At 39.5% G+C, this 27548-nt stretch overlaps 2 protein-coding genes across 7 annotated transcripts in view; one reads left to right on the forward strand and one right to left on the reverse strand.

The window, feature by feature from the left end:
* Nucleotides 1–5849, forward strand: part of FBXO11 (F-box protein 11) — a gene marked incomplete at its 5' end in the record, with an annotated part of 88872 nt that extends 83023 nt beyond the window's left edge. For all 3 annotated transcript variants that reach the window (XM_081264063.1, XM_081264064.1, XM_081264065.1), the window contains 8 exons: nt 80–165; nt 1276–1352; nt 1440–1583; nt 3259–3369; nt 4050–4157; nt 4422–4530; nt 4949–5047; nt 5128–5849. In XM_081264063.1, coding sequence (XP_081120189.1) covers nt 80–165; nt 1276–1352; nt 1440–1583; nt 3259–3369; nt 4050–4157; nt 4422–4530; nt 4949–5047; nt 5128–5257 — 864 coding nt within the window. In that variant the 3' untranslated portion in view covers nt 5258–5849. The remainder of the gene's footprint in view (nt 1–79; nt 166–1275; nt 1353–1439; nt 1584–3258; nt 3370–4049; nt 4158–4421; nt 4531–4948; nt 5048–5127) is intronic.
* A 603-nt stretch (nt 5850–6452) lies between these two features.
* On the reverse strand, nt 6453–26806 carry MSH6 (mutS homolog 6). 4 transcript variants are annotated; one of them, XM_081264062.1, is made up of 10 exons: nt 26204–26806; nt 17691–17890; nt 14347–14516; nt 10214–12773; nt 8773–9041; nt 7828–7945; nt 7490–7579; nt 7053–7207; nt 6748–6947; nt 6453–6616 (listed from the first exon to the last, which is right to left on the reverse strand). In XM_081264062.1, the coding sequence occupies exons 1-10, from the start codon at nt 26398–26400 to the stop codon at nt 6535–6537; spliced, it is 4041 nt and encodes a 1346-aa protein (XP_081120188.1). In that variant the 5' UTR covers nt 26401–26806; the 3' UTR covers nt 6453–6534. The 4 variants fall into 4 exon arrangements, with proteins under 4 accessions (XP_081120188.1, XP_081120185.1, XP_081120186.1 ...); XM_081264059.1 differs by having other exon boundaries at nt 26193–26802; XM_081264060.1 differs by lacking the exon at nt 26204–26806 and adding an exon at nt 25396–25508.
* Nucleotides 26807–27548: the final 742 nt, after the last annotated feature.

The raw sequence follows: 27548 nt of genomic DNA on the forward strand, positions 1-27548 counted from the left end.
AGCTTAGACTCTTGAGTGAGAAATGTTGATTTGTAACCCTTGTAACTTGAAAAAAAATATATTATATTTTTAATTTTAGGTTGGTGTTTATTTTTACGACAATGGACATGGAGTGCTAGAGGACAATGATATCTATAATCATATGTATTCAGGGGTTCAAATAAGGTAAATGTTTTTACATTTGGCTTTCTTTTGAGAGAAAGTTGGGAGTAAGTGGACTGTGTAGAAGGAATTTCTTGTTTAGTGTCCCGTCTTTTCCCCTAAGTGTATATCCCTATATTATTTGTAATACACACTCTCTCTCTCTCTCTCTCTCTCTCTCTCACACACACACACACACACACACACACACACACTTTCAATTTGAATTACCAGAATGTAGTTAGTCTAGGTGATGACAGGAACCAGTGACAAATGTAGTAAGAACTTTTCTACTGTTGTGCCATCCATTGTGAATCACATCAGCTACTGTATATTGTGCCCCGAATAGCATGTTGTTGGTACTCAGTATAATGGGAATTGTTTTTATACTATTTATGTAAAATTGTTTTGTAGCCAGGAACAGTTGTTCACACCTGTAATTCCAGCTACTCAGGAGGCTTGAGGCTAGTTAAGCAACTTAGCAAGATTGAGGCTCAATATAAAATGAAAGGGGCTAGAGACAGTTTGGTGGTAAAGCATCTCTGGGTTCAATCCCCAATTCCAACAAAATAATAGTTTTTTATATCCCTCTTGTATGTTTCTGGTTAATGTTCACATAATTTGACCCTTCGTTTTATCTGAGGGGAGAATACAATAACAAAATTGAAAAAGTCATTTAATATAACCCTCTCAGTGTATTTTACATATTTGAAGGCTCCGTAGTGATATAATCTATTAGCAAAGTGTTGTAATGGGATAAGCAAATTAAATTAACCATTTTCTTTACTGATAGACTTCTCTGAGGATCTTCAAGAACTCCAGTGCATATTTATTTATTTTGATACCAAGGATTGAAACAACTGGTGCTTAACCACTGAGCCACATCGCCAGCCCTTTCTTAGAAGTTATTAGAAACAGGGTCTCACTGAGTTGCTACAGCATTGAACTTGACATCTCCTGCTTCAGCCTCCTGAACTGCTGGGATTTTAGGCATGCATCCCCACCCCCACCCCCACCCCCACCCCCCGGGCTATTCTTACCTGATTAATGTGTGACTTTCTCCAGTGATACCTCGTGTAACATGGCATATGGGAGTAGCAGCAATTGATGATGGTATTTCTATCTTATCCATAGGACTGGAAGCAACCCCAAAATTAGACGTAACAAAATTTGGGGAGGACAGAATGGTGGAATTCTAGTTTATAATTCTGGTATGTTTGACCCATCCATCATCTTTTTATATTAACAGACTTCAGGTATACCTTCTAAATAATATACCTAAATTTTTGCATTTATAGGTCTAGGCTGTATAGAAGACAATGAAATATTTGACAATGCAATGGCTGGAGTCTGGATTAAGACAGATAGTAACCCTACACTAAGAAGAAATAAAATCCATGATGGAAGAGATGGTGGCATCTGTATATTTAATGGGGGTCGAGGTATTATTGTTAATTTTGCACTAGTGAAAAACCCAGTTTTCCCTTATTCTTCCATATCTGTAATGATCAGTGACATTGCCAACTAATATAATTGAATCCAGCTAATATAATTGAATGATTAAGTCTTTATCCTCATCAATACCAGATTGAGATGATTTAGACAGAGCCTAGAGTTGAAGGAGATAAATCTTTACAGTACTTTATTTTGTATCCATCTTAACTCTGCCAGTTGTCAGGAAGACTTTTTTTAAATAGACAAATTTGATATCAGTCTGAATCTTATATTATTCAGAATAGTGAATGATATAGTAAAGTTACAGCAATAGGTGTGAGGAAAATTGATATGAAAATGTCTACATAGGTATTGCTTTTATAACTTTTATTTGGAGAATGAAATTTACAAAGTGAAAGCATGTCTGATTTGATATCCAGAAAGTTTGGCTCACTTTGCATTGAAGCAGAAGTTCCACAATGCCTGCCCCTTGCAAATACATGCTCTTCTTGGACATTGGAGAATGCTGAATGCAAATCTATTGCTGTTACTGAAATGTCAGTAACTCAAAAATGTACATTATTTTTTTATGGAAGAATAGGCAAACATACCAAGACTTAAGTGACCAAAATTTGGTATAGGCAAGCAGTGATGATCCCGTTGACATAAATTCTCATGGACTTTTTAATCCAATAGTTCAATAAAGTGACATATCTTTAATAGGAGTCTTTCTTTACGAGATTATAGTGAGGACACAAAATGCAGAAAGGTTGGTTGGTTGCAAGGTGTTGAGAAAATCTTTGTATAGTAAAATCACTTGAGCTGTCTCAGGAAATTGGGGAGGGGGGGAGAGGGCAGAGACAGGGTTGGTCATTCCAGTGTAATTATTGCACTCTTTTTCTGCAAATAATGATTGAACCTTTCTGTACCAACCACTGTGATAGAAATGGTGAACACAAAGAGGACAACAGCATCCATAAAAATTAGAGTGGCACATTGTAAACAAAGTCTAAAGGAAACAAATGGTTTAGTTAAATCTAGAGGTACTCAAAAGTTGAGGCTGAAGAGGCAAGGCCCACATCATGAGAGGTTTTCTATGTGAAGTTTGGACTTCATCTTAGTAATAGTACTTGAGAAGGCCGTAACACAAATATGCAGGATTAGAAGCAGAGAATTAGAATATCCTAGGCAAGAGATAATGAGAACCTGAACTAAACTGATAGGTAGTTTTATAAGTTGGAAAAGCTATAAGAGTGACTGCAAACTGCAACAGATGACAACAGAATTAAAGGAAACTCACCAGGGGATGAATATAGTAATAAAGAACAGAAGTAAGGTCTTGATAATTAAAATATAAAAACAGCACAGTTTCTAGAAATATTTCAAATTAATTGATTCAGCAGTACTGGAAATCAACTTACATACCAGACACTGGGGATAAAGTAGTGAATAAACTTAGGTATAACCCCTATTGTCAGAACTTTCAGTTCTGTCATTACATGTTATTTTAAGCAAATTTTGGTTTAAGTTTTACCTTACATACCTGAGTTACAAAAAATATTTTGACTGAAAAAAACTTATACAGTACTAATAAGAAACTAAAAGAAACCCTAAATACCATCAGAGAGGCTAGTTAAAATGTTATATGCATTAGCCTTAATCTGAGGAAATATTTTATTATAGGTCTCCTTGAAGAAAATGATATTTTCAGGAATGCTCAAGCAGGTGTTCTCATCAGCACTAATAGTCATCCAGTCTTAAGGAAAAACAGAATATTTGATGGATTTGCTGCAGGTTTGTATTCTCTTTTGTTAACCTGTAGCTTCTTTATAGTTATATAGTCTTAAATTTTTTGGTATGTTCTGTTTAATTATCAAATAATGTGCAATGTATGCACTCAAGTACCTGAATGCTTGTAACTTAGGAATCTAGTCCAAGTTCTGAATTCTTCAACTCTATGCACTCACTGTTGCATAGTAATAATGAAATATTAATTTCATAAGACTATTATTTTATATTCCTAATAATGGCTCATACCATTATTAGGAATACAAAAATTTAAGGTCTCCCACTTCAAACACGCTTAAAAAATATATATGAAATATGCTTGGAGTAGACCTACAAATTGCCAGTGAAAGTTACTTTAATTATTTAAAATAACCATGTAGCTGTTTAATCTTCAATATGTAAACTACCTACCTAAACACACTTATGGGCCCTATTCCCTCCTAGCAGTTTAATTAAAAGTTTGAGAGTGTTCTTTTGGAGAATGTAGCTCAGAGCACTCACCTAGCATGTGCAAGGCCTGAGGTTCGGTTCCCCCTCTACCACACACAAACAAATGCTGGATAGTTAGTTGACTGTCAGCAGTAAAGTGAATATTACTGTCAGTGATTCAAGTTAAAATGTTTGCATTTTATCCTTTAGACGAAAAAAGTGATTATGTATCCACTTGTTTATAAATTTTACTTTAGGTATTGAAATTACAAATCATGCAACTGCAACATTAGAAGGCAATCAGATTTTTAACAACCGATTTGGAGGCTTATTTTTAGCATCTGGTGTAAATGTGACAATGAAAGGTATGTTGGAGTCTATTATGCCTATGATATGCCATATAAAGATGATCAGAAGCCTTTATTTAACTTTCTTTCGACACTCTCCCAATTTAGCAAAAATTTAAAAGAGAACTATTTGAAACAAAATAGTTCTTTATTCCTGGGTTGGAATATCTTACACCTGGAAAATCCATTTATAAGCAGATTTCTAATTACATCATGGCTAGCTTTGTTTAAAATCTTCTTAATCCTCTAGATTTTTTACTCCTTTTTTTTCTTTTATTACAGATAACAAAATAATGAACAATCAAGACGCCATAGAAAAGGCTGTTAGTAGAGGCCAGTGTTTATATAAAATATCAAGTTATACCAGCTATCCCATGCATGATTTCTACAGGTATATTTCTAAGTTATTTGTGAATCAGAAAAAGGGAAAATAGCAATTTCCTTTTCAAAATTGGCAGTGCCTAGCATTTTTGGCTACTTGCCAATGGAAAGAGGGTATAACTTAAAAAAGCTTTCTTTGTCCACAGGAAAAATGCAGTATTATAGGAACTGATATCTAATATGCATGAAGTGTGAAGTGATAGATCCCAGTAACAAGTTGAAGTACCTTTTCCCAAAATTGATTCAGCCCAGAAAGACTTGTTTTAGAATCACCTATTAAACTGAAGTTTCTGACCTATAACCATAAAATCTTGATTTGGCCCTCTTAGAATCAATCCAAAGATGAATGGTGACACCCCACCCCCCACATGCAATGTTTTGTATTAATGCCATGTTCAAGAAGAATAATGTAAGGTTTTGCTTTTTAGATGTCACACTTGTAACACCACAGATCGAAATGCCATATGTGTGAACTGCATTAAGAAGTGCCATCAGGGACATGATGTAGAGTTTATTAGACATGATAGGTACGTAGCACATTTATTGCTATGTTACCCGATTATTTTACCCTCACTTTCCTAATTTTTGGGTTTTCATTTTGCTTTAGGTTTTTCTGTGACTGTGGTGCTGGAACACTGTCTAATCCTTGTACATTAGCTGGTGAACCTACACACGATACAGATACATTATATGACTCTGCTCCACCTATAGAATCTAATACATTGCAGCACAACTGAATTCCTTCCCTAAAGAAAAAGTCCTGCCATTCTAACACCATAACTTAAAAATTTTTTGTTTTGTTTTGGAAGAAGATTTAAAATATTTGCCCATGCTACAGGAAGAGACTGTATTAAAAATGGATACACAAGGTCAGTTGACACTATGAAGCTCAAGCTACCAAAAAGAAAGTGGCAATATATTGACTCAGGATCTCAAAGCTGGGTGTTTTAGCATTACTGTGTAAAAGACTTTTGAAGGGACAGAAGTGAAGAAAATAAGCTGCAATTTTGTACAGATACCAACTTCTGAAAAGCTGGTGTTTTTACAACTAGCATTGAATGCAGTCCAATTTGCAGTAGTAATCTTCAATAGACAAGCAGCTTTGTTGCTGCCTTTATGGACATGGGTACCAATTGCTTTTGTAATATGGTAAAAATGTGAGCTAGCACTTCTGCGTTTCTTTTGATTTTTTTTTAACATGTATTCAGATTGAGAAATATGATTTTAATGCTTTAATCTCATGTAGTTTGTTTTTAATTTCAAGCAAAATCTTATTGTACTTGAATGTGCCCTGTTTTGTTAGCACACCTAGACTTGCTGTAAACTGTACTCATGTCCCAGTATGTACGTTCTTTCTATGAAAGAGAAAACACTAATCTTAAATTATATCCAGCAATGTTTCTGGTATCCTTTAAGAAAAGTTAAGACTATTATTTCCTTCCCTTCCCTGTGCAGCATTCAAAATCACCCCTAGAAAAAGTGAGTGTTTTATTGAGACTTCCTAGGAAGGGATGCACTGTAAAACAAAAAGTATTCTTGTAACTCAGTTTTGTGAAAGGTAAAAACTACTATGTTTTAAAGTACACTTTAGAAAGTCTCTTCAAAACAGTCCTGTATTTGAACTCTGTTCATAGTTTTTTTTTGAACAGTTTAGGCAAAACTGCTGGAAATTAAAACAATTTCCTGCATTAAGCTGAGACCAGTATATATATATATATATATATATATATATATATACAGCCCTATACAGTTTCATAGCTCCCCCTCCCCCATTTATGTGTATTGGTGACAGTGGGTATAAACAGCCTGAAAGTGTATGCATGTACCATAACATCTAGACTTAATATATTGTGGAGTATTCAATAACCATTATGTAGAAGGTAGGTAAGAATTAAAAGGGTTTAATTTCCTAGAAAGAAAATGGAAAAATGGTCATTTTTAAAAAATAAAGTTTATTAGATCATAATGTTGTCTGAATTTACCACCTTTGTCAAGTCAAAGCTTCCAATGTAGTCTATAACTCTTTAATCAAACTCAGCAACTTATGGACAGCTTCAGCATCTAGAGTCGACCTTTCACTAGCCAGGCAAACTTCCCTTAAAATAAAAATAAGAGAGGTGAGGGTTTTTTTGTTTGTTTGTTTTTGTTTTTACTTTGTCACAGTGCATCATCCCTCCCTCTTTACCATTTTTAAAAGAAAAGGCTAGTTGTGGATCTAAATAATTACCGAAATAGTCGTAGTGACTGATTCATCTTCTCAAATTCTCTTGCTTTTCTATGTCCCTTTTGAATGACTTCCTCTGGAAGATTAGCAAGCCTTGCTGCATTAAAGCCATAGCTCTTAGGACAAGCTCCCTTAATGAATTTATAGAGGAAGGTAATAGTCTCCTGGCTTGGGTCTTCACACTCATTTTCTACCATGCATGCCTTAAAGAAAAATATTTTATCAGCTATGTTATGTGTTAGCAATTGAAATGTCAGTTGATATCCTCAAAAAAGTGAATAATTTTTGAATAAACAGTTTGCACATACCATATGTCCTAGGCGCACAGCAACATTTTTAGAATATTCTTCTACCAATGAATGATAGTGGGTAGAAAACAATGTACGACACTTTATCGTCTCAGCAAGTTCTTTAACAACTGCATTTGCTATTGCTGTCCCATCAAATGTTGCAGTACCTCTTCCTGTGAAAGTGAAGATATAAACTACATGTTATAAACTGCCTTTTTAATTACAAAGGAATACTACAGGGGAGAGGCCCAGTAAGAACAATAGGTCTACTTCTCAGCCCTTGGGGAATAGAATTTAGAATTAGTGAAAAGTATTCTCATAATTTTAATAAAGCTGAGAAATCTAAAGCCCTTATTAACAGGGAATCAAAAATCTCTTGCAATGTAAGGGATGTCCTTCATATAATCTAGAGAAGTAGTTATTTTGAATGCAAACTTCTTTTTTTTACATCTTACCTAATTCATCCATAAGCACAAGGGAATGTGCTGTTGCATGTGTAAGTATGCTGGCAGTTTCACTTAATTCAACAAAAAATGTACTTTCACCTAGAAAAAAGAATCGTATCACAAAGGGATAATTATTTTAAGAATCTTATTAATAGCAGATTCACTCTGTATGGCATATCCAAACCTATCACAAGCTATTTAATGATTTCCTAAGAAACTACGAAATCCTTAGAACCTAAGTAATGTTAATGTCTGAAGCAATCTGCTTTGTATAACACAAAAAAATTTCTTGTACCACTTCCAAGTGAACTGTCAAAGCTTGTGGGGGCTAAAGGGAACCAACTCACCTGACATTATTCTATCTGAGGCACCAAGTCTAGTAAACACTCTGTCAACTGGTGTGAGCCTACACACTTCAGCAGGTACATAACAACCCATCTGGGCCATTACAGCTAACAGGCCAGCCTGTGAACATGGAAGGTAAAGGTGTTGAAGTTTCAATAATTAATATTAACAAGAACCTATACATTACCTTTATTAAGAATCTGAGTCTACCCCTATTAAAAAAAAAATCTTCACAATCCTATAATACCTCCATTTATGATAAGCGAGGATTAGGGAGTGTCAACATGCTGAGGACCTCTGGCCTACATACTAATCCCACTACACTAGTGAATCCCAACCTTCTAGGAGCTCCTCAAGACTACTGATGCTGAACCAATCCTGGATCAAAAGAATCTACTTCAGGGAAATGCAACCCCTATATTTTCTGTAGCCATTTTGGGGGGTTCTCAGGATTTTTTTCAAAAAGCTGAAAACCACTATACATACTGTTAAGCCTCTAAGAGTCAGCAAACTATTTTTCCTTTACAACCTTTTAAAATGTGAAAACAATGCTTGGTTGCTGGCCAACCCCTGACATCTAGAGAATCAAAAAGGCCATCATGCCTTCCCTAAAAAGCAGTTCCCAGTAGTCACTTGGCAGAATTTTTCAGACAGGGATCTGAAAAATTCTGCCATGGGTCTTCTATAAGGATTCCTACCAAAAGGTGGGCACTGGCAATGCATGCACTTAAGTGTGTACAAGACCTTGGGTTCAATCACCAGCACCAAGAACAAATAGAGGAATATAACCTGCAGTATTTCAAGCGTTCATAATCCTATTCAACCAAGTCAAAGAGCCTCATGACCTGAAACCTACCTCGGTCTTATTTGGTGCTTAAGGTTGAACCCAGGAAACACACAACTGAGTTACAACCCCAGGCACTTTCTGATTTATAAGAATAAGTTACCTGTCTTATGAGTGTAGACTTGCCCCCCATATTCGGTCCAGTAACAAGCACACAATAAGCTTTGCCATTTTCTTTCTCTTCTTCCTCACAGCCTATTAGAATGTCATTAGGAATAAAATCATCTCCAAAAAAAGTCTTCGTAATGCAGGGATGTCGTGAACCTTTAAGCTCTAAGAAAGGGAGGGTGTCTTCTCCTGGTAACAGAATCACTGGGCGACACATAGGACCATCACCACCTTGACTATAGTTAGCCAGACATATTAAGACATCTGTCAAAGAAATAAAAATGAGAATTCATTTGGGGGGAGTGAAGATCTTGACAGGTAAACTCAGACCGCCACTGGATAGCACAAACCCAGCTTCTTTGAAAAGTCATCAGAAATGTATTTCACTGAGTGGAAATGGTAATGTTTTATAACACTTTAATGAATTAGAAATAACTTGGATTTAGGCCTAAGAATTTTTCCCTTCAAGAGAGTTAAGCTCTAACATCTATACCAGAAGACTGTGAAGAGGCGATGTAATCCTGGAGCTAACATTTTTTGGGGAAGCACAATGTTCTGAGAGTTGGTATATTAGGTATTCAATCTTGGTAGCTAGATCAATTGACCAATTTTAAACACCTGTACTAATGATTTTTAAATTACCTGATTACCAAGTGCAGTATACTACAACAGAAGGATGCTACTTATTCTATACCATTGGATACAACAGTTTTGTGTGATAAATTTGGGCATGGGTTGGGCAGGGGATGTAGTTCAGTAGCAAAGTGCATGCTTAAGTAAGGTCCTGGGATGGAGCTTTCCACCCCACCCCATACATACATACATACATCATACGTACATAACACACACACAATCTGGGAAAACTATGGTTGCTGTTTTTAAGCAAATTTAAAAAAAACAAAACTATAAACCTAAAATATGAGACAAAAAAAAATCTATAGACACATTCATTGGTCATGAAAGTACACAAATCAGGGCTTTTTGTTTTTTTGTACTGGGGATTGAACCCAAGGGTCCTTTACCATCCTGCACCCTTCTAATTTTTTATTTTTGAGACAGGGTTCCACTAAATTTCTGAGGCTGGTCTTAAACTTGAAATCATCCTGCCTCAGCTTCACAGAGTCACACAGGATTACAGCAAGCAGGTACCACCACGCCCACCCAAAGCAGGGCTTTTTAAAATCAGGGTAGAATGCATATATAAGGCTCTGGTCATCCCCAGAACTCACAAAAATGCAGTAAAGAAAGCAAGATAATTGGTTAAAGAGAAAAGGGGAAGCTTTGAGTTAAATCGCTGTGGGAAACCTTGTCATGTTGCCTAGTGAGGCAAAATACGCATGTGGATATATATACCTTGTTAATTAGACTTTGGGATACACAACTAGGATACAGCATTACTAACCAAGTCTGAGCAACAAACTTATTCAAAGTCTTACCCAACACTGCAATGCACTCTACAGCAGACTGCCAGTCCTTGTAATTTTTATCAAAATTATAGAACAGTCGCCGCATGCAGTCCTTCAACGATATATCTCTGCGTTCTTCAGCATTTATCAGATTAGCCAACTTCTTCTCAATAGTTTTGGTCCAGTATCGTTTACGGCCCTTCTTGGTAGATTTCAGCTCATATTCTTCTGGCAAATTATGGGTGGTAAAATTCTCTGGAATTTCCAACTGGTAACGGTTCCTACCAATCCCCCAATATACTATGGTCCTACAGCCTATTCGATTGCGCTGTTTCTCTAAGTATTCTAAGAGGCTCTGCTCATTTTCTCTTATGTCGGCAAGCGCTTGGTCATAATCAGAGTCAAATCCTGCTTTGGGAGTAATCAGTCCAGTCTTTCGAGCTTTTTCGTGGTCAAAGGCTGTATCCCATCGATTCAGTTCTGAAGTCAAATCAGGAAAACAGCCTTCAGTATTTTTTGTCTGTAGAGTAACGACCTGCTTAAGGATTTTGGACTTAAAATCATCAACAACTTCTTCCATAATTCCTATAATTTTACACATGACTTTGAATCCTTCAAGCGCAGAAAGAAAATCAATGATCTTTTTTTTGCTATATGTAGTTTCTTCATACATTATAGCCCTGCTATCAGGGTGGTTCTGGCTCTTTAGGGGAGACCCAACATTATGAATTTTACTCAGTAGCCTCTCAAGATCTGGCAGCTTCTTTAGAAGATCTGTAACTTCAGAAATTTTGTCAGGCACGACGATGAGGTCTTCTATGGCATTTAGACGGTCATTGATAGCAAAAGGGCTACACAGTGGAGCACAAAGCCACTGTTTTAGAAGCCGTTTACCAAAAATAGTATGGCAAGTATCAATTCTTTCTAGCAGGGTCCCTTCAGTAGAACCATTTGTCCCATTTACAAAAATCTCCAAGTTGTTTAACGTCACTGCATCTAGCACCATTCGTTGATTAGCTTTAGTAAATTTAGCACCAGATCTTGTATTGACCATGTCAGAATCCAAGGGAATATATTCTTCGAAATTAGCCATGGATAAAAGCTCCTGATCAATAAGGCATTTTTTGAGGTAGAAGACACAACCACCTAGAGCAGAGAGGGCCAATTCACTTTCTTCTCCTGGTGTCAGCCCAATGGAATCAGACTCTGAGGTCATATCTTTAAGCACCTGGGGCAACATCACCCCACTGTCCTCATTTAGTTTTTCAGTAAAATAGCCCTCTTCAAGGAGAGTTCTCAAAGTTTTAGATGCATCCCAAAATTGGGACCCTGGTATCAGACCTTCCTGAAGAGAGGAGGATAATGAACTCTTTAGAATTGTCTTCGTCTCCACTGAGAGATTTCCTTTTTCAAACAAGACTTGTACTGGAGGATAGTGTGCTACTAGAGTCCTAAATCTGGAACAATGACGATCATCTGAAAACTGACCTATGAAAAACTTTCCCAGGGAAGTATCAACAAAGCACACACCATACATGCGAGTGTGGCCAGAAGAATCTTCCTCTTTTTCTTTGAGACTAAGAAGATATTTACTGTAGTTCTCAGAGGGATCACCTTCCAGCACACTATAGGTCTGTGTACCCTTAGTAATGATCCTACAAATTTCTCTCTTCACCACTCTATCATGCTTAGATATATGTGCCATCTTTCGGCATCGTGCCTCCATCATCTCAGGAGTTTCAGTCTGTTCCACCCGTGCTACTTTATAGCCCTTCTGTACCAGGGAATCTGAGTACCGGCCAAATGCAATTTCAGGAAAACCAGAATGGGCCCAGTTGCCTTTCATGAACACCAGTCCCAATTCATTGACTCCAATAAGAGCATCCATGTGATATAGTTCGTAAAACTTCCCCACCTTATAAAAGATAACAAGATCAAAGTTCTGAGACTTAATCTGCCACCACTTCCTCATACCAGGAGTACAGGAATTAAGGAAATCTTCAGGCACATAGAGTGTGGATGCATCAAAATCGGGGTGATCAGGCCGCCTCCTATGCTCATCTCTTCTCTTTTCCTTCTTAAGCCATTCTAAAGTTTCATGATACCAGGTAGTGGGGCGACTACTATTATCACCCCCTCCACTAACATGGGCTTGAGAATCAGAATTTTGAGGAGCAGAGAAAGCACTCAAAGTATTTTTGGTTTCTGATAAAATGCCAGCTGCTCGTTTGGTGGTTGAGGGCATTTCTTTCCTTGAGGGCATTTCTTTCCTTGAACTTTTCCTTTTAAAAGCACTACTTCCTGTCACCATTCTCTTACGTTTTGGAGCAACTTTGACAGGGCTGTCCAGGCCTTCACTCTCGCTATCCCCCACTCCACTGCTTATTTCATCACTGCTTCCTTCCTCCTTGGCATCTGGTTTGAATTCCACATCAGAGCCACCAATGTCACTCTCAGAGTCTGATATGACCCTCCTTTTTTTTACTTGACGGCTACTTCGCCTAGATCCTTCCATCTTAGGCTTCACTTCCTCTTCACTCTCAATTTCATTATCTTCTTCACTCTTATCTGATGCATAAGTTGCACCTACCTGCGAAACAAGGAAAGGTATTTAAAAACAAAAGAACTGGGATGTAGCTCAGTAGGAGAGTGCATACATAAGGCCTGAGTTCCACTGAAATCTCTCATTATGCTGCAACTTTATACACCTCTAGAAATGAGAAGCTGTTTTCTTCCTCAAGGAATATCGATGTCAGTTTCACCTAACATTAAAACAAGTGTCACGCTACAGGATTGATTGCTGTCATGGGAGTTCTGTCCTATACAACAAAAATTAAGCTTTAGCATGAACATGTACCAAAGACTAGTAAGTTATATCCTTATTAATAGTCAATACTGTAAAAATAATTTTAATTTCCTCTTATCTGACAGCTTTATTTCAGGATCACCTCTCCTCCTAATAAATAGACATTTTATAAAACCACTTTATGCATTCTCTAGCAAGGAAACAATTAGTAATCTATACTGGTTCTAATGCTTGCTCTTCCACAAACCAGCTATATCATCTTGGTCATGGCACACTGTCCTACCATAGATCTCTTACACTATATATATATAGAGTAGTATTAGGGTTAACTGTTCTAATTACTATCCATTTCTAAACCTAATTAATGTTGTAATCCCTAAGCTCAATCTTAAAATTAAAATACTATGTAAACTTGCTTATTCCCTTTCTCAACTACAAGAAAAAGGAACAGAACAAAATTGAACTTAGAATCTCCTTTGAGATGCAGCTCACTAATTTCCTATAGAATGATGATCTTGTTTGTTTGTTTGTTTTGTTCTCTTTGTTCATTTCTTTAACAGTTTTAATTCAGTTGAAACAAATGTTGTATTCCAAGGTTATTTGAAGTCTACTTTTACCAATCCAAGATACAAATAATAATAATAATGATAATAATAATAAAATAAAGCTGGAGGATCTCAAGTTTGCAACCAACCTCCAAAACTTAGTGAGGCCCTAAGCAACTTAGTGAGACTCTGTCTCAAAAAATAAACAAGGTTGGGGATGTGACTTCAGTGGTAAAGTACCCACCCCCAAAAAAGTATTAGAACTAAAAGCATAAACCTAGAGAATTTTAATTACCATGGCATGACTACACCCTCATATAGAAGCCTACTAGACTCCATGACCAATTTTATGAACATGTCCTTACTCTTCCTTTCTACTTAACAAAACATACTACCTCTTATAACATATGCCTTGTCCTGCTAGCAGACTTTAAAAAAGGACAATAGTAGTTGAAATTCTAAAAAACCTAACTTTCCAAGAAAGTACAGAAATGTGTGTATTTATGTGTGCACACTGCACGCATATGCATGTGTGTAACTTCTATACTGGGTATGATATCACATGCCTATAATCCCAGCAACAGGAGGCTGAGGAAAGAGGATGGCAAATTCAAGGCCAGCCTCAGCAACTTGGCAAAACTGTCTCAAAGTAAAAAAACAAACAAAAAGGCCAAGAGATAGCTCAGTGGCAAAGGGCCCCTGGGTTCAATCCCCAGTACCAAAGAAGGAATTATCACATTAGTATATCCCTCCCACTACCATTTTCCCCATCACCCTTTTAACAGAAATAACAATTAAATGTAATATCCTACCTCCATCTCTTCCTCCTCTTCTGGCTCTGAGGGCTCATCACAAACTGCCAATTCAAGCCTCTCAGCCTTGTCTTTATTTAAGGCTTCATCTGCACGTTGCATTGCTCTGAGTATTTCAGGCTTTGAACTGTAAAAATGGCCTCCCTTCTGGGCCTCCTTTGATTTTGAACCTAAAATGGATTTATTTAAAAAAAGAAAGAAAGAAATGTATTTATAAATAAGAATTTACTGGACAGTTGGCTCAATTACAACATTTGCCCAAATGAACAAGAATGACAACAATCAGCTAGGTGTGGTGGCGTGCTCCCCTAATCCTAGTTAATTGGCCTGTAGTTCTGGGCCAGCAGGGGAAATGTATAATTAGCAAGACCATGTCTCAAAAGAAGGGCTGAGATGTGATTTAGTGATTAAGCATTTGCCTTAGCATACACAAGACCCTGGGTTCAATCCCAAGTACTATTAAAAAAGAAAAAAAGAATGGTAACAATCCAGTATAATTTTTAATGTCCCATTATTCACAGGAAGAAAATTTTCAGGAGAAAACTACCAATGAAATTGAAATCCCCAACTTTACCTCCTTAAAATCACCCTGTTGGGTTACTAAGGACCTCTCATTTAAAACTCAATCTTCTAATGTTTTTAAGACCAGACCAAGGCCCTAAATAGGCATGGGACACCTCTTTATGTAAAGCAAGACCTGTACATGTGGTCTGAGAGCCAAAGATAGTCAGATCCCACATATTTAAATAAAATAAATGAATAATCAAATTAACTGTAAAGGGCCTACCATTTTGGGACTGTAATCCGGTTCACACTATGAATATATTTAAAAAAATTTTCCCCCACAAGAGTATCAAAATGCACCTTTCAAAGTTATATTTTAGCATTAATTTCAGTGGCTCAGGAGACTCGGGCAAGAAAACTGCAAGTTCAAAGCCAGCCTCAGCAACTTAGTGAGACCCTGTCTCTAAAAAAAAAATTTTAAAGGGGGCTGGGATAACTTTATCCCATGCCCCTGAGTTCAATCCTTGGTACTCCCAAAAAAATCTGTTTTAAAGTAAAATCTTTCCACGTGGCCAAAACAGCACCTAAACAGGAATTGTTTTTCTCTCATGTAAAATTCATTTCACAGGGCTTGGGGTTCAGTGGTAGAACACTTGTCTAGCCTTATATAAGGCCCAGAGTTCAATCCCTAGTGCCACCAAAAAACAGTTTCATTGTAATATTAAATGACACTTCTATCCACTCAGCAAAAGGTTAGGTACAGGGGATCACAAATATAATATTATATTTCTTTCCCAAGGGACACAGCTAGAAATGGAAATGTCTCTGTTCTTATAATCATTATTGGGAAGAAAAAAAAAACTCAAATGTCTGAATCAAACATATCCAAAACATAGTATTTCAACAGAACAAGCAACTTTTACGTGTTACCTACAACAAATTAAAGCTACAATTTCCCATCTCTCTCCCTTTTTCTTTTTTAAAACATTTTTATTAGTTGCTGATGAATTTTTTAATTTTATTGATTGATTTGTATGTTATGCCAAGAATCGAACCCACATGCTAGGCAAGCGCTATACCATTGAGTCACAATTCCAGCCCTCTTTTTTTCTATTTGGTACTAGGAATTGAACCCAGGGGCACTTTACCACTGAGCTATATCCCTAGCCCTTCTTATTTTGAGATAGGGGCTTGCTAAGTTGCTGAGGCTTGCCACAAACTTGTGATCCTCCTCCCTCAGCCTCTAGAATTGCTGGAATGATAGGCATGCACTACTGTGCCCAGCTCATTTCCCCAATTTTCAGAAGAGGTGTGTGCACTAAAGGTATGAACAAGATAAACTGGATAGTGAATCTTAACTTTTCCCAAAATGCTTAATGCAGCTGCACTCCATGTACCACCCCCTCCAGTCCCCCCAACCTATCTAGAGATAAAATTGTTCCAGAGAACACTTGATACAATCTCTACAAATCTAAGACAAAAATTCAACAAAAAAAGGCAAATTATTTTTCACCCATGCCTCTCAAGTGATTAATATGCATGTACTGAAACAATGCTATGTTTTTTTTTTAAAAACTAGGGTTAGGGTTTTGGACCTGGGACCTTGTGCATGCTAGGTAAACCAAGCTACATCCCCAGCTCAGCAACTGAGAATTTTAAAAGGCAAAGAACAGGGCTGGTGGTATACTCAGTGGTACAGTGCTTGCCTTGCATACATAAGATCTTGGGTTCAATCCCTAACATACCACATGCAAGCCTCAACATATCATATGCATCACACACAGGGCAAAGAACACTATGTACAGGAATAATTTCATAAAATAATGACAACATAAATGTTAACATTTTCTTGATCTCTTTTTAAGTCATTCAGCACAGGCTTTTTTAAAAGCTCAAAACTATTCCTAAAGAAACCTCATTTAATTATGAGTAAAGTATCAGGAAATAATTTACTTTGGTCAGTTGGCCAAGTTTATAGAACAAATTAGAGAAGACAGAAAGAATCAAAATTTCCTGATTCTCCACCCATTCTGTATATATCTTTAGCTATCTTCAATCTCCTCCACCTTCTGTAGGATAAGCACATGAACAAAGGTTTTGATTCCTAGGTATCTCTGGGAAATCTACCCTCATTCTGATTCTACAGAATGGAGCTAAACAACATATTAAATTGTCTGAAGATCAAAGACAAGGATTTGTTCATGCCCTACTGTATAGTGGGCAATATTCTGAAATCATATTTTGTATGCACAGTATATACTAAGGGTACACCAAGTAAGGCTAACTATGCAGGACTGCTTACGTGCGATAAAGCTTGGCCTTGGGAAAAAGTTATGGTTCTAGATGTGCTCGTGGGTGACAATTTTGAAGGCTAGTGTGCATCTCTGTCATAAAAAATGTCACTGATCTATGCCTTACATCCTGTTCACATTATCTGTGTTTTAATAGGTTCCTTCAAGATGGTGCAGTTTACCTTTCTCGTGTTTGAATTTCCTATTTTGGTTACTAATTTCAATGAGATTATTTTCCCTTTAAAAGTTTTTAACTGCTGTAACTCACCCAAGTACAGAAATAAAAATCCCAAACCAGGTGTGATGGCACATTCTATAATCCCCGCGACTTAGGAGGCTGAGGCAGGAGGATTACAAATTCAAAACCAGCCAAGGCAAGTTAGTGATACCCTGTCTCAAAATAAAATAAAAATATAGGCAGTGATAAAGTGCTTGCCTGGCATGCATAAAACCCAGGGTTTAATCCCAAATACTGCCAAAACAAAACAAAATCTTGGCTAAACACAAACTCTCTCATGTGCACACACACATCCCCACAATGACTCTTACCTGTATATGGCTTTAATAGCCTTTTGCTAACCCAGCCCCTTGTTGGGCTATCATCAAAAAACTGTACATGAACACGGACTGATTTCCCTTTCTCGCGGATGAATGTTCCATCAAAGGGGTGGTTGTAAACCAGGCAAGGCCACCAGGGATAACCCTCCATCTTGGCCCAAACCAAATCACCTGGTGAGAAGTCACAAGAACTGTTGCCAAAAGAAAATACATGAGTTAGTTAATATTGAATTACTTCAAAGGCAATTACCTACAAATAAAAAGTAAAATAAACTAATATGATGCTTTTTTTAAGTTTTAAGACAGACAAATACAAAAAATTCTGGTATTGAAATAAGAAACTACTTCTCAGAATCAAAGTTTCAAAACTCTAGGCAAACACAAACACAAAAAATTCTGGTATTAAAGTGAAAAACCATTTCTCAGAATCAAAGTTCAAAAACCATGAAAGAGCCAGGCCCAGTGGTGCAAGCCTAAAATCCCAGCAGCTCAGTAAGGCTAAGGCAGGAGGATCACAAGTTCAAAACCAGCTTCAGCAACTTAGCGAGATCTTGTCACTAAATAAATAAAGATCTGTATATGTTTCTCAATGGTTATGCACCCTGTGTTCAATCTCTGGCTGAAAAAAGCAAACTACAGAAGAGTTCTGATAAAATGATGTTGGCAGGGTAAAGACACAGACTTCATTAATATAAAACATACCTTTAGCTAATTAATTATGTAACATTAGACTTTGCTTAGAATCTGTTTCCAGTTAAGCACCTATGTATTCCAAACACTCCAGAAGCTACCTAGCATTCTACCATCCTCTACCTCCTAGTTCTATGGAAAAACTGAAGTCAATAAATGCCCAATGTGCCAAAAACAGTGAGTATATAAGCCTACAAAATTAGAAAACATACATTCTTCATAACAGCCAACTTACAGCCAGACATAATGCATACACCTATAAACCTAGCTACACCAGAGGCTGAGGTTCAGAGGTCAATCCAGACAACCTGGTGAGACCTGTCTCAAAATTAGAAAAGGGGAAGTGGGTTGGGAATATACCTCAGTGATAGAGCACTTGCCTATCATGTTTGAGGCCCTGGGTTCAATCCCCAGGATGGCTGGTGGGGGTAAGTAAGGCATGACAATGATTTAGCCATGAAGGCTCTTCTTTGAGAGGAAGGAACAGGGAAAAAGCAAAGAATCTAGGTAAGAAACTATAAAAGAGACCCACAGTAATGGAAAGGCCACAAACAGCTGATAATCACTAAGTGTATTAAACATCAAGATTTTCTGGACCTGCTTAGAGGTCTTTATTGAAGAACTATGAAATTAAAATAAGCACATTACAAACAAAATTTTTCACACTTCTGAAAAGCAGATAGTTGACACAACATGATTTAGACCCAATTATGAAAACAATATTTATTTCTCCAAAAATTTGAGTGTAGAGCTGGGGTTATGTATAACTCAGTGAAAGTACATTCCAGGCTCTGGACTCAAATCCCAGTTCAAAGAAAACAAAGTAGAAAAAAAGGGGGGAGGGGCCACATAAATACAGAAACAGAAAACTTCAGGCTAGAATAATTAGAAGAGACATAAGACCAGATATATGATTTCAGCTTATATCCTTCTCAGGAGCCTGTGCAAGTTTATGAATATTGCCTGTCTCAACACTTAGGGTATCTTCAACAGAAAGCTTTGCCTTCACAATTCAAAACTCTACCATAGCTCTGTTTCCACCTAACATATCAGTTAACAAGTAAAACAAAAACAAAACCTACTATCGCCACATGGAATACTATGTTCCCAAGCTTCTTTGTGCAGTTTTATAAAATAATTTTTTTCCCTAAGCTGTACCGCTTTATTCTACTGCTAAAGAATCTGAAACCTGCCAGTTAACTTCTGAAACATTAGCCAGACAGAGCAAATAAATGGCAATGAACACATCTCACCACATGAAGCATATTTCAGGCTTCAAACGTGTATTGATGAAGCCATATTTTTCTGAAGGAAGGAAGGGTTTAGTCACTGGAGCTGGGTTCAGTGAAGCACGCCTGTAATCCTAGGGGCTAAAGAGGCTGAGGCAGGAGGATCATGAGTTCAAAGCCAGCCTCAACAATTTAGCAAGGCCCTAAGCAACTCAGGAAGACCTTGTCTCAAAATAAAATACAAAATGGGGCTGGGGATGTGGCTAAGTGTCTGAGTGCCCCCAAGTTCAATCCCTGGTACCCCCAATCCTGCCAAAAAAAAAAAAAAAAGACAGTCATTAGTTCAAGCCTGTCTGCATAACTTAATGGCAACTAAATTCCTTTAGAAATGGAAACTACAGTAAGGTTTTGGTGTGTATACAGTGTATACCCTTGGTGTGTTGAAATTTTAAAATACCTAAGAGTTAGGCACTGAGACCAAATATGGACTGAGGTTTACAAAGTGTTCTTGGTCCCTAAAACTGAAAATGATTATGTGTACGAGCCTTTCTCTCCCTCCTCCCTGTCTGAACTTAGTTATGTAAACTAAGGACCAAAGAGGGACCCAACTGGACAGTAGCTATTTCATTTTGCACATGTCTACAGGGTTAGAAATGGAGTTAATGCATCAGAGATTGACAAAAATGCACTTCTTAGGGCTGGATACCTCAGTGGTAGAGCTCAATATGCACAGAGCCCTGGGTTTGATCCCCAGCACCATAAAAGAACTGCATTTTTGGTTGTTGCTGTGTTGCCCTGGCTAGTGGCTAGAAGTCCTTCCCAGATCATCGGCATCCCACCTCAGCCTCAGTCCCAGAGTTGAGACTACCATGCCCCCCCCCAAAAAAACCATACTTTTCTTTGCAGTATTGAGGACTGAACCCACGTGTACCCTACCAGTGAACTACATCCCTAGCCTTTTTTATTTTGAGACAGGACCACCAGACCTGGCAAGAATATACATCTTGATGGTTTACTTCAAGTTTGCCCTAAACCTGGTGAAATTCTATTTAATTCTATTTTGCCTATTATGAAAGGCAAAAAAGATTGTCACAGCAGCTTCTGAAAAAAATTAAATGACCTGAGCAAAAATGTGAGATTGACAAACCTTCCTCATAAAATTCCTTTGTATCCTCAATTAAGAGTGACTCAGGGCTGGGGTTGTGGCTCAGAGATAGAACGTTTGCCTAGCATGCACAAGCACTGAGTTGGATCTTCAGCACCACATAAAAATAAAATGAAGATATTGTGTCCACCCAAGACTAAAAAATAAAAAAGAGTGACTGAGAGCTTGACACAGTGGCACACGCTTATAATCCCAACAGCCCAGGAGGCTGAGGCAGGAAGAGCAAGAGTTCAAAGCCAGCCTTAGCAAAAGCCAGGAACTAAAGCAACTTGGTGAAACACCATCTCTAAATAAAATACAAAATAGGGCTGGAGATGTGGCTAAGGGGTCGAGTGCCCCTGAGTTTAATCCCCGGTACCTCCCGAAAGAGTTGACTCAGGCCAGGCAAAGTGGCACACATCTGTAATTCCACAGCTCCAGAGGTTCAGGAACTTAATGAAGCCCCAGTACCAAAAAAAAAAAACAAAAAAAAAACCCAGCCTAGGAAACAGTGGGTTATAAGCCAAAAAGAGAAATCAAGCAACTTAATAAAACTAAAGATTCAAACATGTCTCAAAATTTTTCTTTAATCAACATGTGTATATGTATCTGTGTGCATACCTGTGTATATTCTGCTGGGGATCAAGCCCAGGGCCTTGAGCATAGTAGGCAAACACTCTATCCCTCAGCAACATCCCCAGCCTCTATTGTGCGATTTTCAAAAGGCCAAAATAAATGGAACATATTTTAATATTTGCAAGTATTGGGATTTTTCTTCTTTCTGGGGCGGGGGTGTAGGGGTGGTATGCCTCCTGACTCAGTCTCCTGAGCTGCTGGGATTACAGGTGTGTGCTACCCCACTAATATTTGGATTTTTCTATCAACACTACATACTGATATATGTAAATATAATATAAAATAGGATCAGAGTTGGAATTTGCTAGAAAGTGAAATCTGCTATATATACTCACTCGTAAGAGCCCAAACAATCTTGTAAAGTCAGAGAACTGTAAAACTGGCTCTCTTAAAACTTTCTCTTTATCAGTCTTCTGTTAATTTTACTGTAGTTTAATATCTGTCTACATTTTCAGCCAATCCTAATATCTTTCTCTCTTCATTTAACTAGAATGTATTAATATGGATCTTCTTAGTCCTATGCAAAGTAAACAAGTGGAAAATATCAAAGCCAAAGTCAACTCACAACCCCCAAGTAATTATAAAATACCTTGATTCATCCCGAAGCCCAAGATGAAATGCAAAACATTAAAATTATCTTATGATATAAATAAGATTACATTATGATTTTACAAGTGTTTTTTTAGAGTCATAATTTATCTTAAAAAGTTTTTGGTATGCTTGGGATTTTAAAGATAGGAAAGGGGAAAAGCTAACAGCTCAAAAAAAAATTGTAAAAGCTTTCAAGCTTTCATATTCCAGCATGATGGTGTACACTGTGATCCTAGTGGCTTGGGAGGCTGAGACAGGAGGATAGTTTGCAGCCAGCCCCAGCAACATAGCAAGGGCCCAAGCAACTCTGTGAGATCCTGTCTCTAAATAAAATATTTTAAGAGGGCTGGGGATGTAGCTCAGTGGTTAAGAGCCCCTTGGTCCAACTCCTGGTACAAAAAAAAAAAAACAAAAAACAAAAAAACCCACACACAACAACAACAAAAAAAAGCTTTCATATATCCAAACCAATCTTAAATAAGTAAAATGCCATGTCCCCCAAAAGAGTAAGCTTTCATTTTTTTCTTTTTCTTTTTTTTTTTTTGGTGTGTGTGTGTGGGGGGGGGGTGCTGGGGATCAAACCCAGGGCCTTGTTTATACAAGGCAAGCACTCAACCAACTGAGCTATAATCCCCAGCCCAAGTGAACTTTCAGATAAAATAATTAAAATCAATTTTTAAAAAGTTGCTAAATCTTGAGTCCAAATCCAAATATTTCTGTAAAAGGTTTAAAGTTTACTCTCATTATATAATAAGTGTGATATTATTTGGAATATATTGCTATAAATATTTTAACCATGTAAATTCTCAGGAAAAATACCTACAACTGGTACAGACAGTTTACTGTAAAAACTCTTTAAAATAAAAAGATTTGTCAGTTCTGACATACCCCATCTGATCTATGATGGGAACAGAGGCATACAAAAAGATTTTGTTTTGTGCCAGGCACAGTGGCATCCACCTGTAACCCCAAGAACACTGGAGGCTGAGACAGGAAAATCTCAAGTTCAAGGCCAGCCTCAGCAACTCAGCCAGGCCCTAAGCAACAGCCAGACTGTCTCAGAATTAAAAGGGCTGGGGATATGGCTCAGTGGGTAAAGTGCCTCTGGGTTCAAGTGACAGTACCCCGCCCCCCAAAAAAGATTTTTTTGCATTCATCAGCCATAATAGTTGTCACTGAATTGAGATCCTGAAAAATAAACTAGCTAAGATTTGCTCAGAAGCCAGATTTAAGGGGTCAGAAGGCTTGCATATTGCTATTATGACTTTGCTAAACTACAGAAAAACAAAGTATTAAGAAACAGGCCCAGATGGGCACAGGTGACACACGCCTATAATCCCAGGGGCTCAGGAGGTTGAGACAGGAGAATAGTGAATTCAAAGCCAGCCTCAGCAAAGGCAAGGTACTAAGCAACTCAGTGAGACCCTGTCTCTAAATAAAATACAAAATAGACTGGGAATGACTCAACGTTATATTCCACAATTTCAGTTCACCAAAAGATGCCACAAATTAAAGGGACCATTCAGGATGGAAGATATCTGCATAACACATAACTGATAAGGTGGTAGGGAAGAATGGAAAAAGACTTTGACAAACATTAAAAGATGCCCAACATTTTAAAGCTTTCAACCAAGTCTCAGAACAAATAGAAATGTCTTTGCAGACCTCATCAGCCTATTGATTGGACCCCTGATATCTTCTCCAAGCTCTGTTCTCCTTCCTTCATTCCACCCATAATTTGAAGGTTCTCCTTCACAGCCAGATTCCCATCTGGTCCAAGACATAATCTGGCTGGCCCTGTTTGCCCTTCTGGTTTCATTTTACAGAGCTCTGCTTGAGTTCCAGGTCAGTTTCTTCGCTTGTCCTGTTCACCGTTTCATACAGGATCCACAATGCCTAATATTGTGCTTGGTAGAGTAGGTACATGAATATTTGTTGAAATAAAGGGCAAATCTTTAAATACCCATCTCCTGGAGTCTGTCTCCATCATGGGAGATCAAGTATATACAATCTTGAATGTAGACCTCAAAAATAAAAAATAAATTCTGTGCAACACGTATGTAAAGAACAATTTACAATAATTTACAATTTACAATAAATGACCAAGCGCAGATATGCATGCCTGAAATCCTGGTGACTTGGAAGGCTGAAGGCTGAAGCAGTTCAAAGCCAGTCTCAGCGACTTAGTATGGCCCTAAGCAACTAAGCTAGACCCTGTCTCAAAATTTTTTTAAAAGGCTGGGGATACTGCTCAAGCATCCGTGTGGGTTCAATCCCTAGCGCAGGCGCGCATACACACACACACACACAAAATCACAAACCAATAAATGTAATCTTTTAGTTTGGATGCCAGAGGAATCAACTCATGCTTGAATAATCAACACATCATGCATTTTTCCCATGAAGAGCTATGGTGGATGATAACTGTTTCCCACAAGTAGATTCTACTAATACAAACTATAAGGTTGGTTTGCTTTTGAGGTGCTGGGGATGACACCAAAGGTCTTGCACTCTAGGCAAGTGCTCTACCACTGACCTACACCCCAGTCCACAACTTATATTTAAACAGCTGGAAAGGGTCACTTAGGAGGATAATCCTGGGCTGGTATTGTAGATCAAGTGGTAGAGCACTTAAGCGCTTGCCTACCATGCATAAGACCCCAAGTTCAACCCCCAGCACCGCAAATACATAAATAAAAATTAAAGAGCTCAAATATTAAAAAAATAAATAAAAGGGTAAAATTTTTTTTTGGTGGTCACGCCTGTAATCCTGGCGACTCAGAGGCAAGAGCAGGAGGCCAGCCTCACCAAATTGGCGAGATTCTGTCTCAAAAAAAAAAAAAAAAATTTTTTTTAATTAAAACAGGACCGGAATGAAGCTCAGCTGTAAAGAGCCCCTGGGTTTAATCCCCAGTACCGAAAATAAAGAGGGTAACTGAGGCCCTGGAATCGACTCCCACCACCACACAAAAAAATATTGCTGTATTAGACTTTGAAAAACCTGAGAATTCCTGTAGGACACCTTAAACAGAACATTTGGAATCAATACGCAGAACCACTAACTAGCTCTCTGATCCTCAATTGTTTCTAAGCCTTCATTTCTTCATCCGTTCAAGCGTCTACCATTACACTTTGTGGCAAACAATCTCTGTTATACAGCAAAAGCGAGCTTTTCAAAATGTCGCCCGCCGTCCCAATAAAGGACCAGCCAAGCACTGGTACAGCACCGAACTACCCAGAAAGCGAAGAGGCCACCTCCGGGCGGACTCCCCCACAGCCGCGTCCACACATTCTTGCCAAGCAAGGCCCACCATCAACTCCGAAATTAGGTGCTCTACCCTCCCATGGAATCGGGCTTCAAAACTAATTATTCTTTAAAGTAACGTCTTTTTCACCCGACACGAACTTCCACGTGCTCCAGAACAGCTTCTTGCCATTTTTATTTGTGTCTGTGCATAAGCTGTCCACCTACGAGAAGACCCTGCGGGATCCCAGCCCTGGAAGCGCTTCGCACCCTGCCCCGCCCTCCCAACCTCACTCTACCCAATCAGGCCCCTCGGGCTGCAGGACACGCCCCCGGCGCTCGTCCAGCTTCCACCCCTCACTCCCCGCCTCTCCCGGCTGAGGGCCAGCAGACCCCAGAGCGGCTAGGTGTTGGGGGCTCTTATCTACACCTGACGGTGTACTTCGACCATCTCCAGGATCCCCAAGTCTCTGTTCTCGCTCTGAACTAGAAAACTTCTCGCGCTACATACTTTGCAGCCCTAGCCTCAGAGGTGGGGGCGTCCGACCTCTTGGCAGGCATCCCTCCTCCCCTCCCCCGCGCCGCGCACCAGGCGAGCAAAGCGCCTTTCTCCTCCGGCCCCACCCCCGTCCTCCCATCTACCACATCTCCTCCCAACCCCGAGCTTCGCGCAGCTGCTCTTCCTCCCCCGGCCCCCAGCCTAGTGAAAAGGGTCCAAAGTCTTCCTCCAAAGTCTTAACTCTGCGCGCCTCCCCACCAACCTTTCCTCCTGCAGACTTATCTCCTCCTGTGCTGTTTACAAACTACACTCTCCCTAAGTGCTACAAACGCAACCCCTGAATTCTAGATTCCGTAGGCCCAGCTCCTCCGAGTCCCGGACCAGGCCACACAGCCGCCCTGCCCCCGAGCCCCAGCGACCAGCCTCGCAAGAGCTCAGGGCCCCACCTCCGCCCCGCTACCTGGCCGGGACTGCGGGCGCTGCCGACCTCCGCAGCCTTCCGTTGAGGTTCTTCGCCTCGGGAGGTGACGCGGAGGACCCCAAGGGCCTGTGCCCAGGCCCAGCCTCGCTCCGGGCCACATCCCCGCCAGGGGAAGGGGAGGCCCGGGTAGCCGCCGCAGCAGCACCGCCGCTTTCGCGTGAGGCCCTGGTAGGAGCCTTGTTGGCATTATTCAACGCTGGAGACTTGGGGAAGAAGCTGTACAGGGTGCTTTGTCGCGACATAGCGACGGAAGGCGAGGCCCAACCGTTCTACGGGCGGATCTCTTAAAGACGCCGCATCCACCGCGCGGCTCCGGCTGGCGGGAAATCTCGGGGGGAGGCGCGTTCAGCCTCAGGGACCCTGGCCCGGGGGGCCAATCGGCAGACGCGCCGGCGTGCGCTGAAGGCGTGAGCGCCAGGAGCCGCCCCCGGGCGCGCGGCAACGCGAGATGGGGAGGGAGAGGCACGCCCCGCAGAGGAGCGCGGGCTCTGACGTGAGCAGGGGGTCCCTGCTGGCCCCGCCCTCGCGCCTCGGGGCTGGCGCAGACTGGATCTCTCCGGCCCAAAGTCAGCTGTCGCTGTAGAATGGCGCCTTCCGAAAGACGTCCTTTTCTGGAACGGAAATGGGCGAGCTCGATCGGTGCAGTAGCGTGCACCAGGGGTGCCTGATCGGCTTGGGACTCAAAGCAAAGCCAGGCGGCAGGAAGGGGCGCTGGAGCGAACCGCCTTCCGGCGCTACCTAGCAAGAAAACCTGCCGGTGGGACTAAGATTAGGCGGGCTGTCTGTTGAACCCTGACGCAAAGAAAAGACCAGCTCCAATTTTAGATCAAATTAAAGCAAGCTTGCATTTGTGAACACAAAGAAAGCTGATCAGAAGCTCTCTCTCCTAATATGGGCTGGAGACCAGCCCCCCAGCTCTCCAGGAAAACGGTTTTATAGCACAAAAAGTTGCAAAGGGGGGTGTCTTGAGAACCTACAGTTAACAGGATTTTGATAAGCATAATACAAAGGCAGATAGTAGGCTAATGATCTACATTGCATGGTATTTCAAGGTAGGGAGTAAATTCAGATCCCAACATTAGAATTTATGAGGTGCTGCTGAGGTTTCAGAGAGGGTTGTTATCTGGTGAAGGGGTTGTGGGGGAGCCAGCATTTATGAGATGCCAGTAAGGTTTTAGAGAGGGTTGTTATCTGGTCAGGGAAAGCCAGACATGGGCAGGAATTCTAAACAAGTTTAGAAGTCTCAGTAGTTTATAGTAAAATAGAAATTAACTTTTTATGACTATGATGAGATGGTTCCCAATCTTAAAATGGATTTAGGCCTGGTTGGTCACT

Source organism: Spermophilus citellus, assembly GCF_964194105.1.
Source record: "Spermophilus citellus genome assembly, chromosome: 13".
NCBI lineage: Eukaryota > Metazoa > Chordata > Mammalia > Rodentia > Sciuridae > Spermophilus > Spermophilus citellus.

Excerpts from the sequence above, each read along its gene's own strand:
- MSH6 (XM_081264059.1), bottom strand. The coding sequence starts at position 26,455 with ATGTCGCGACAAAGCACCCTGTACAGCTTCTTCCCCAAGTCTCCAGCG. Across the intron at positions 14,517-17,690 it reads GCTATTAAAGCCATATACAG|GTTCAAAATCAAAGGAGGCC; the intron begins GTAAGAGTCATT and ends AATCCATTTTAG. Across the intron at positions 9,042-10,213 it reads AGAGTGCATTGCAGTGTTGG|ATGTCTTAATATGTCTGGCT; the intron begins GTAAGACTTTGA and ends TTTCTTTGACAG.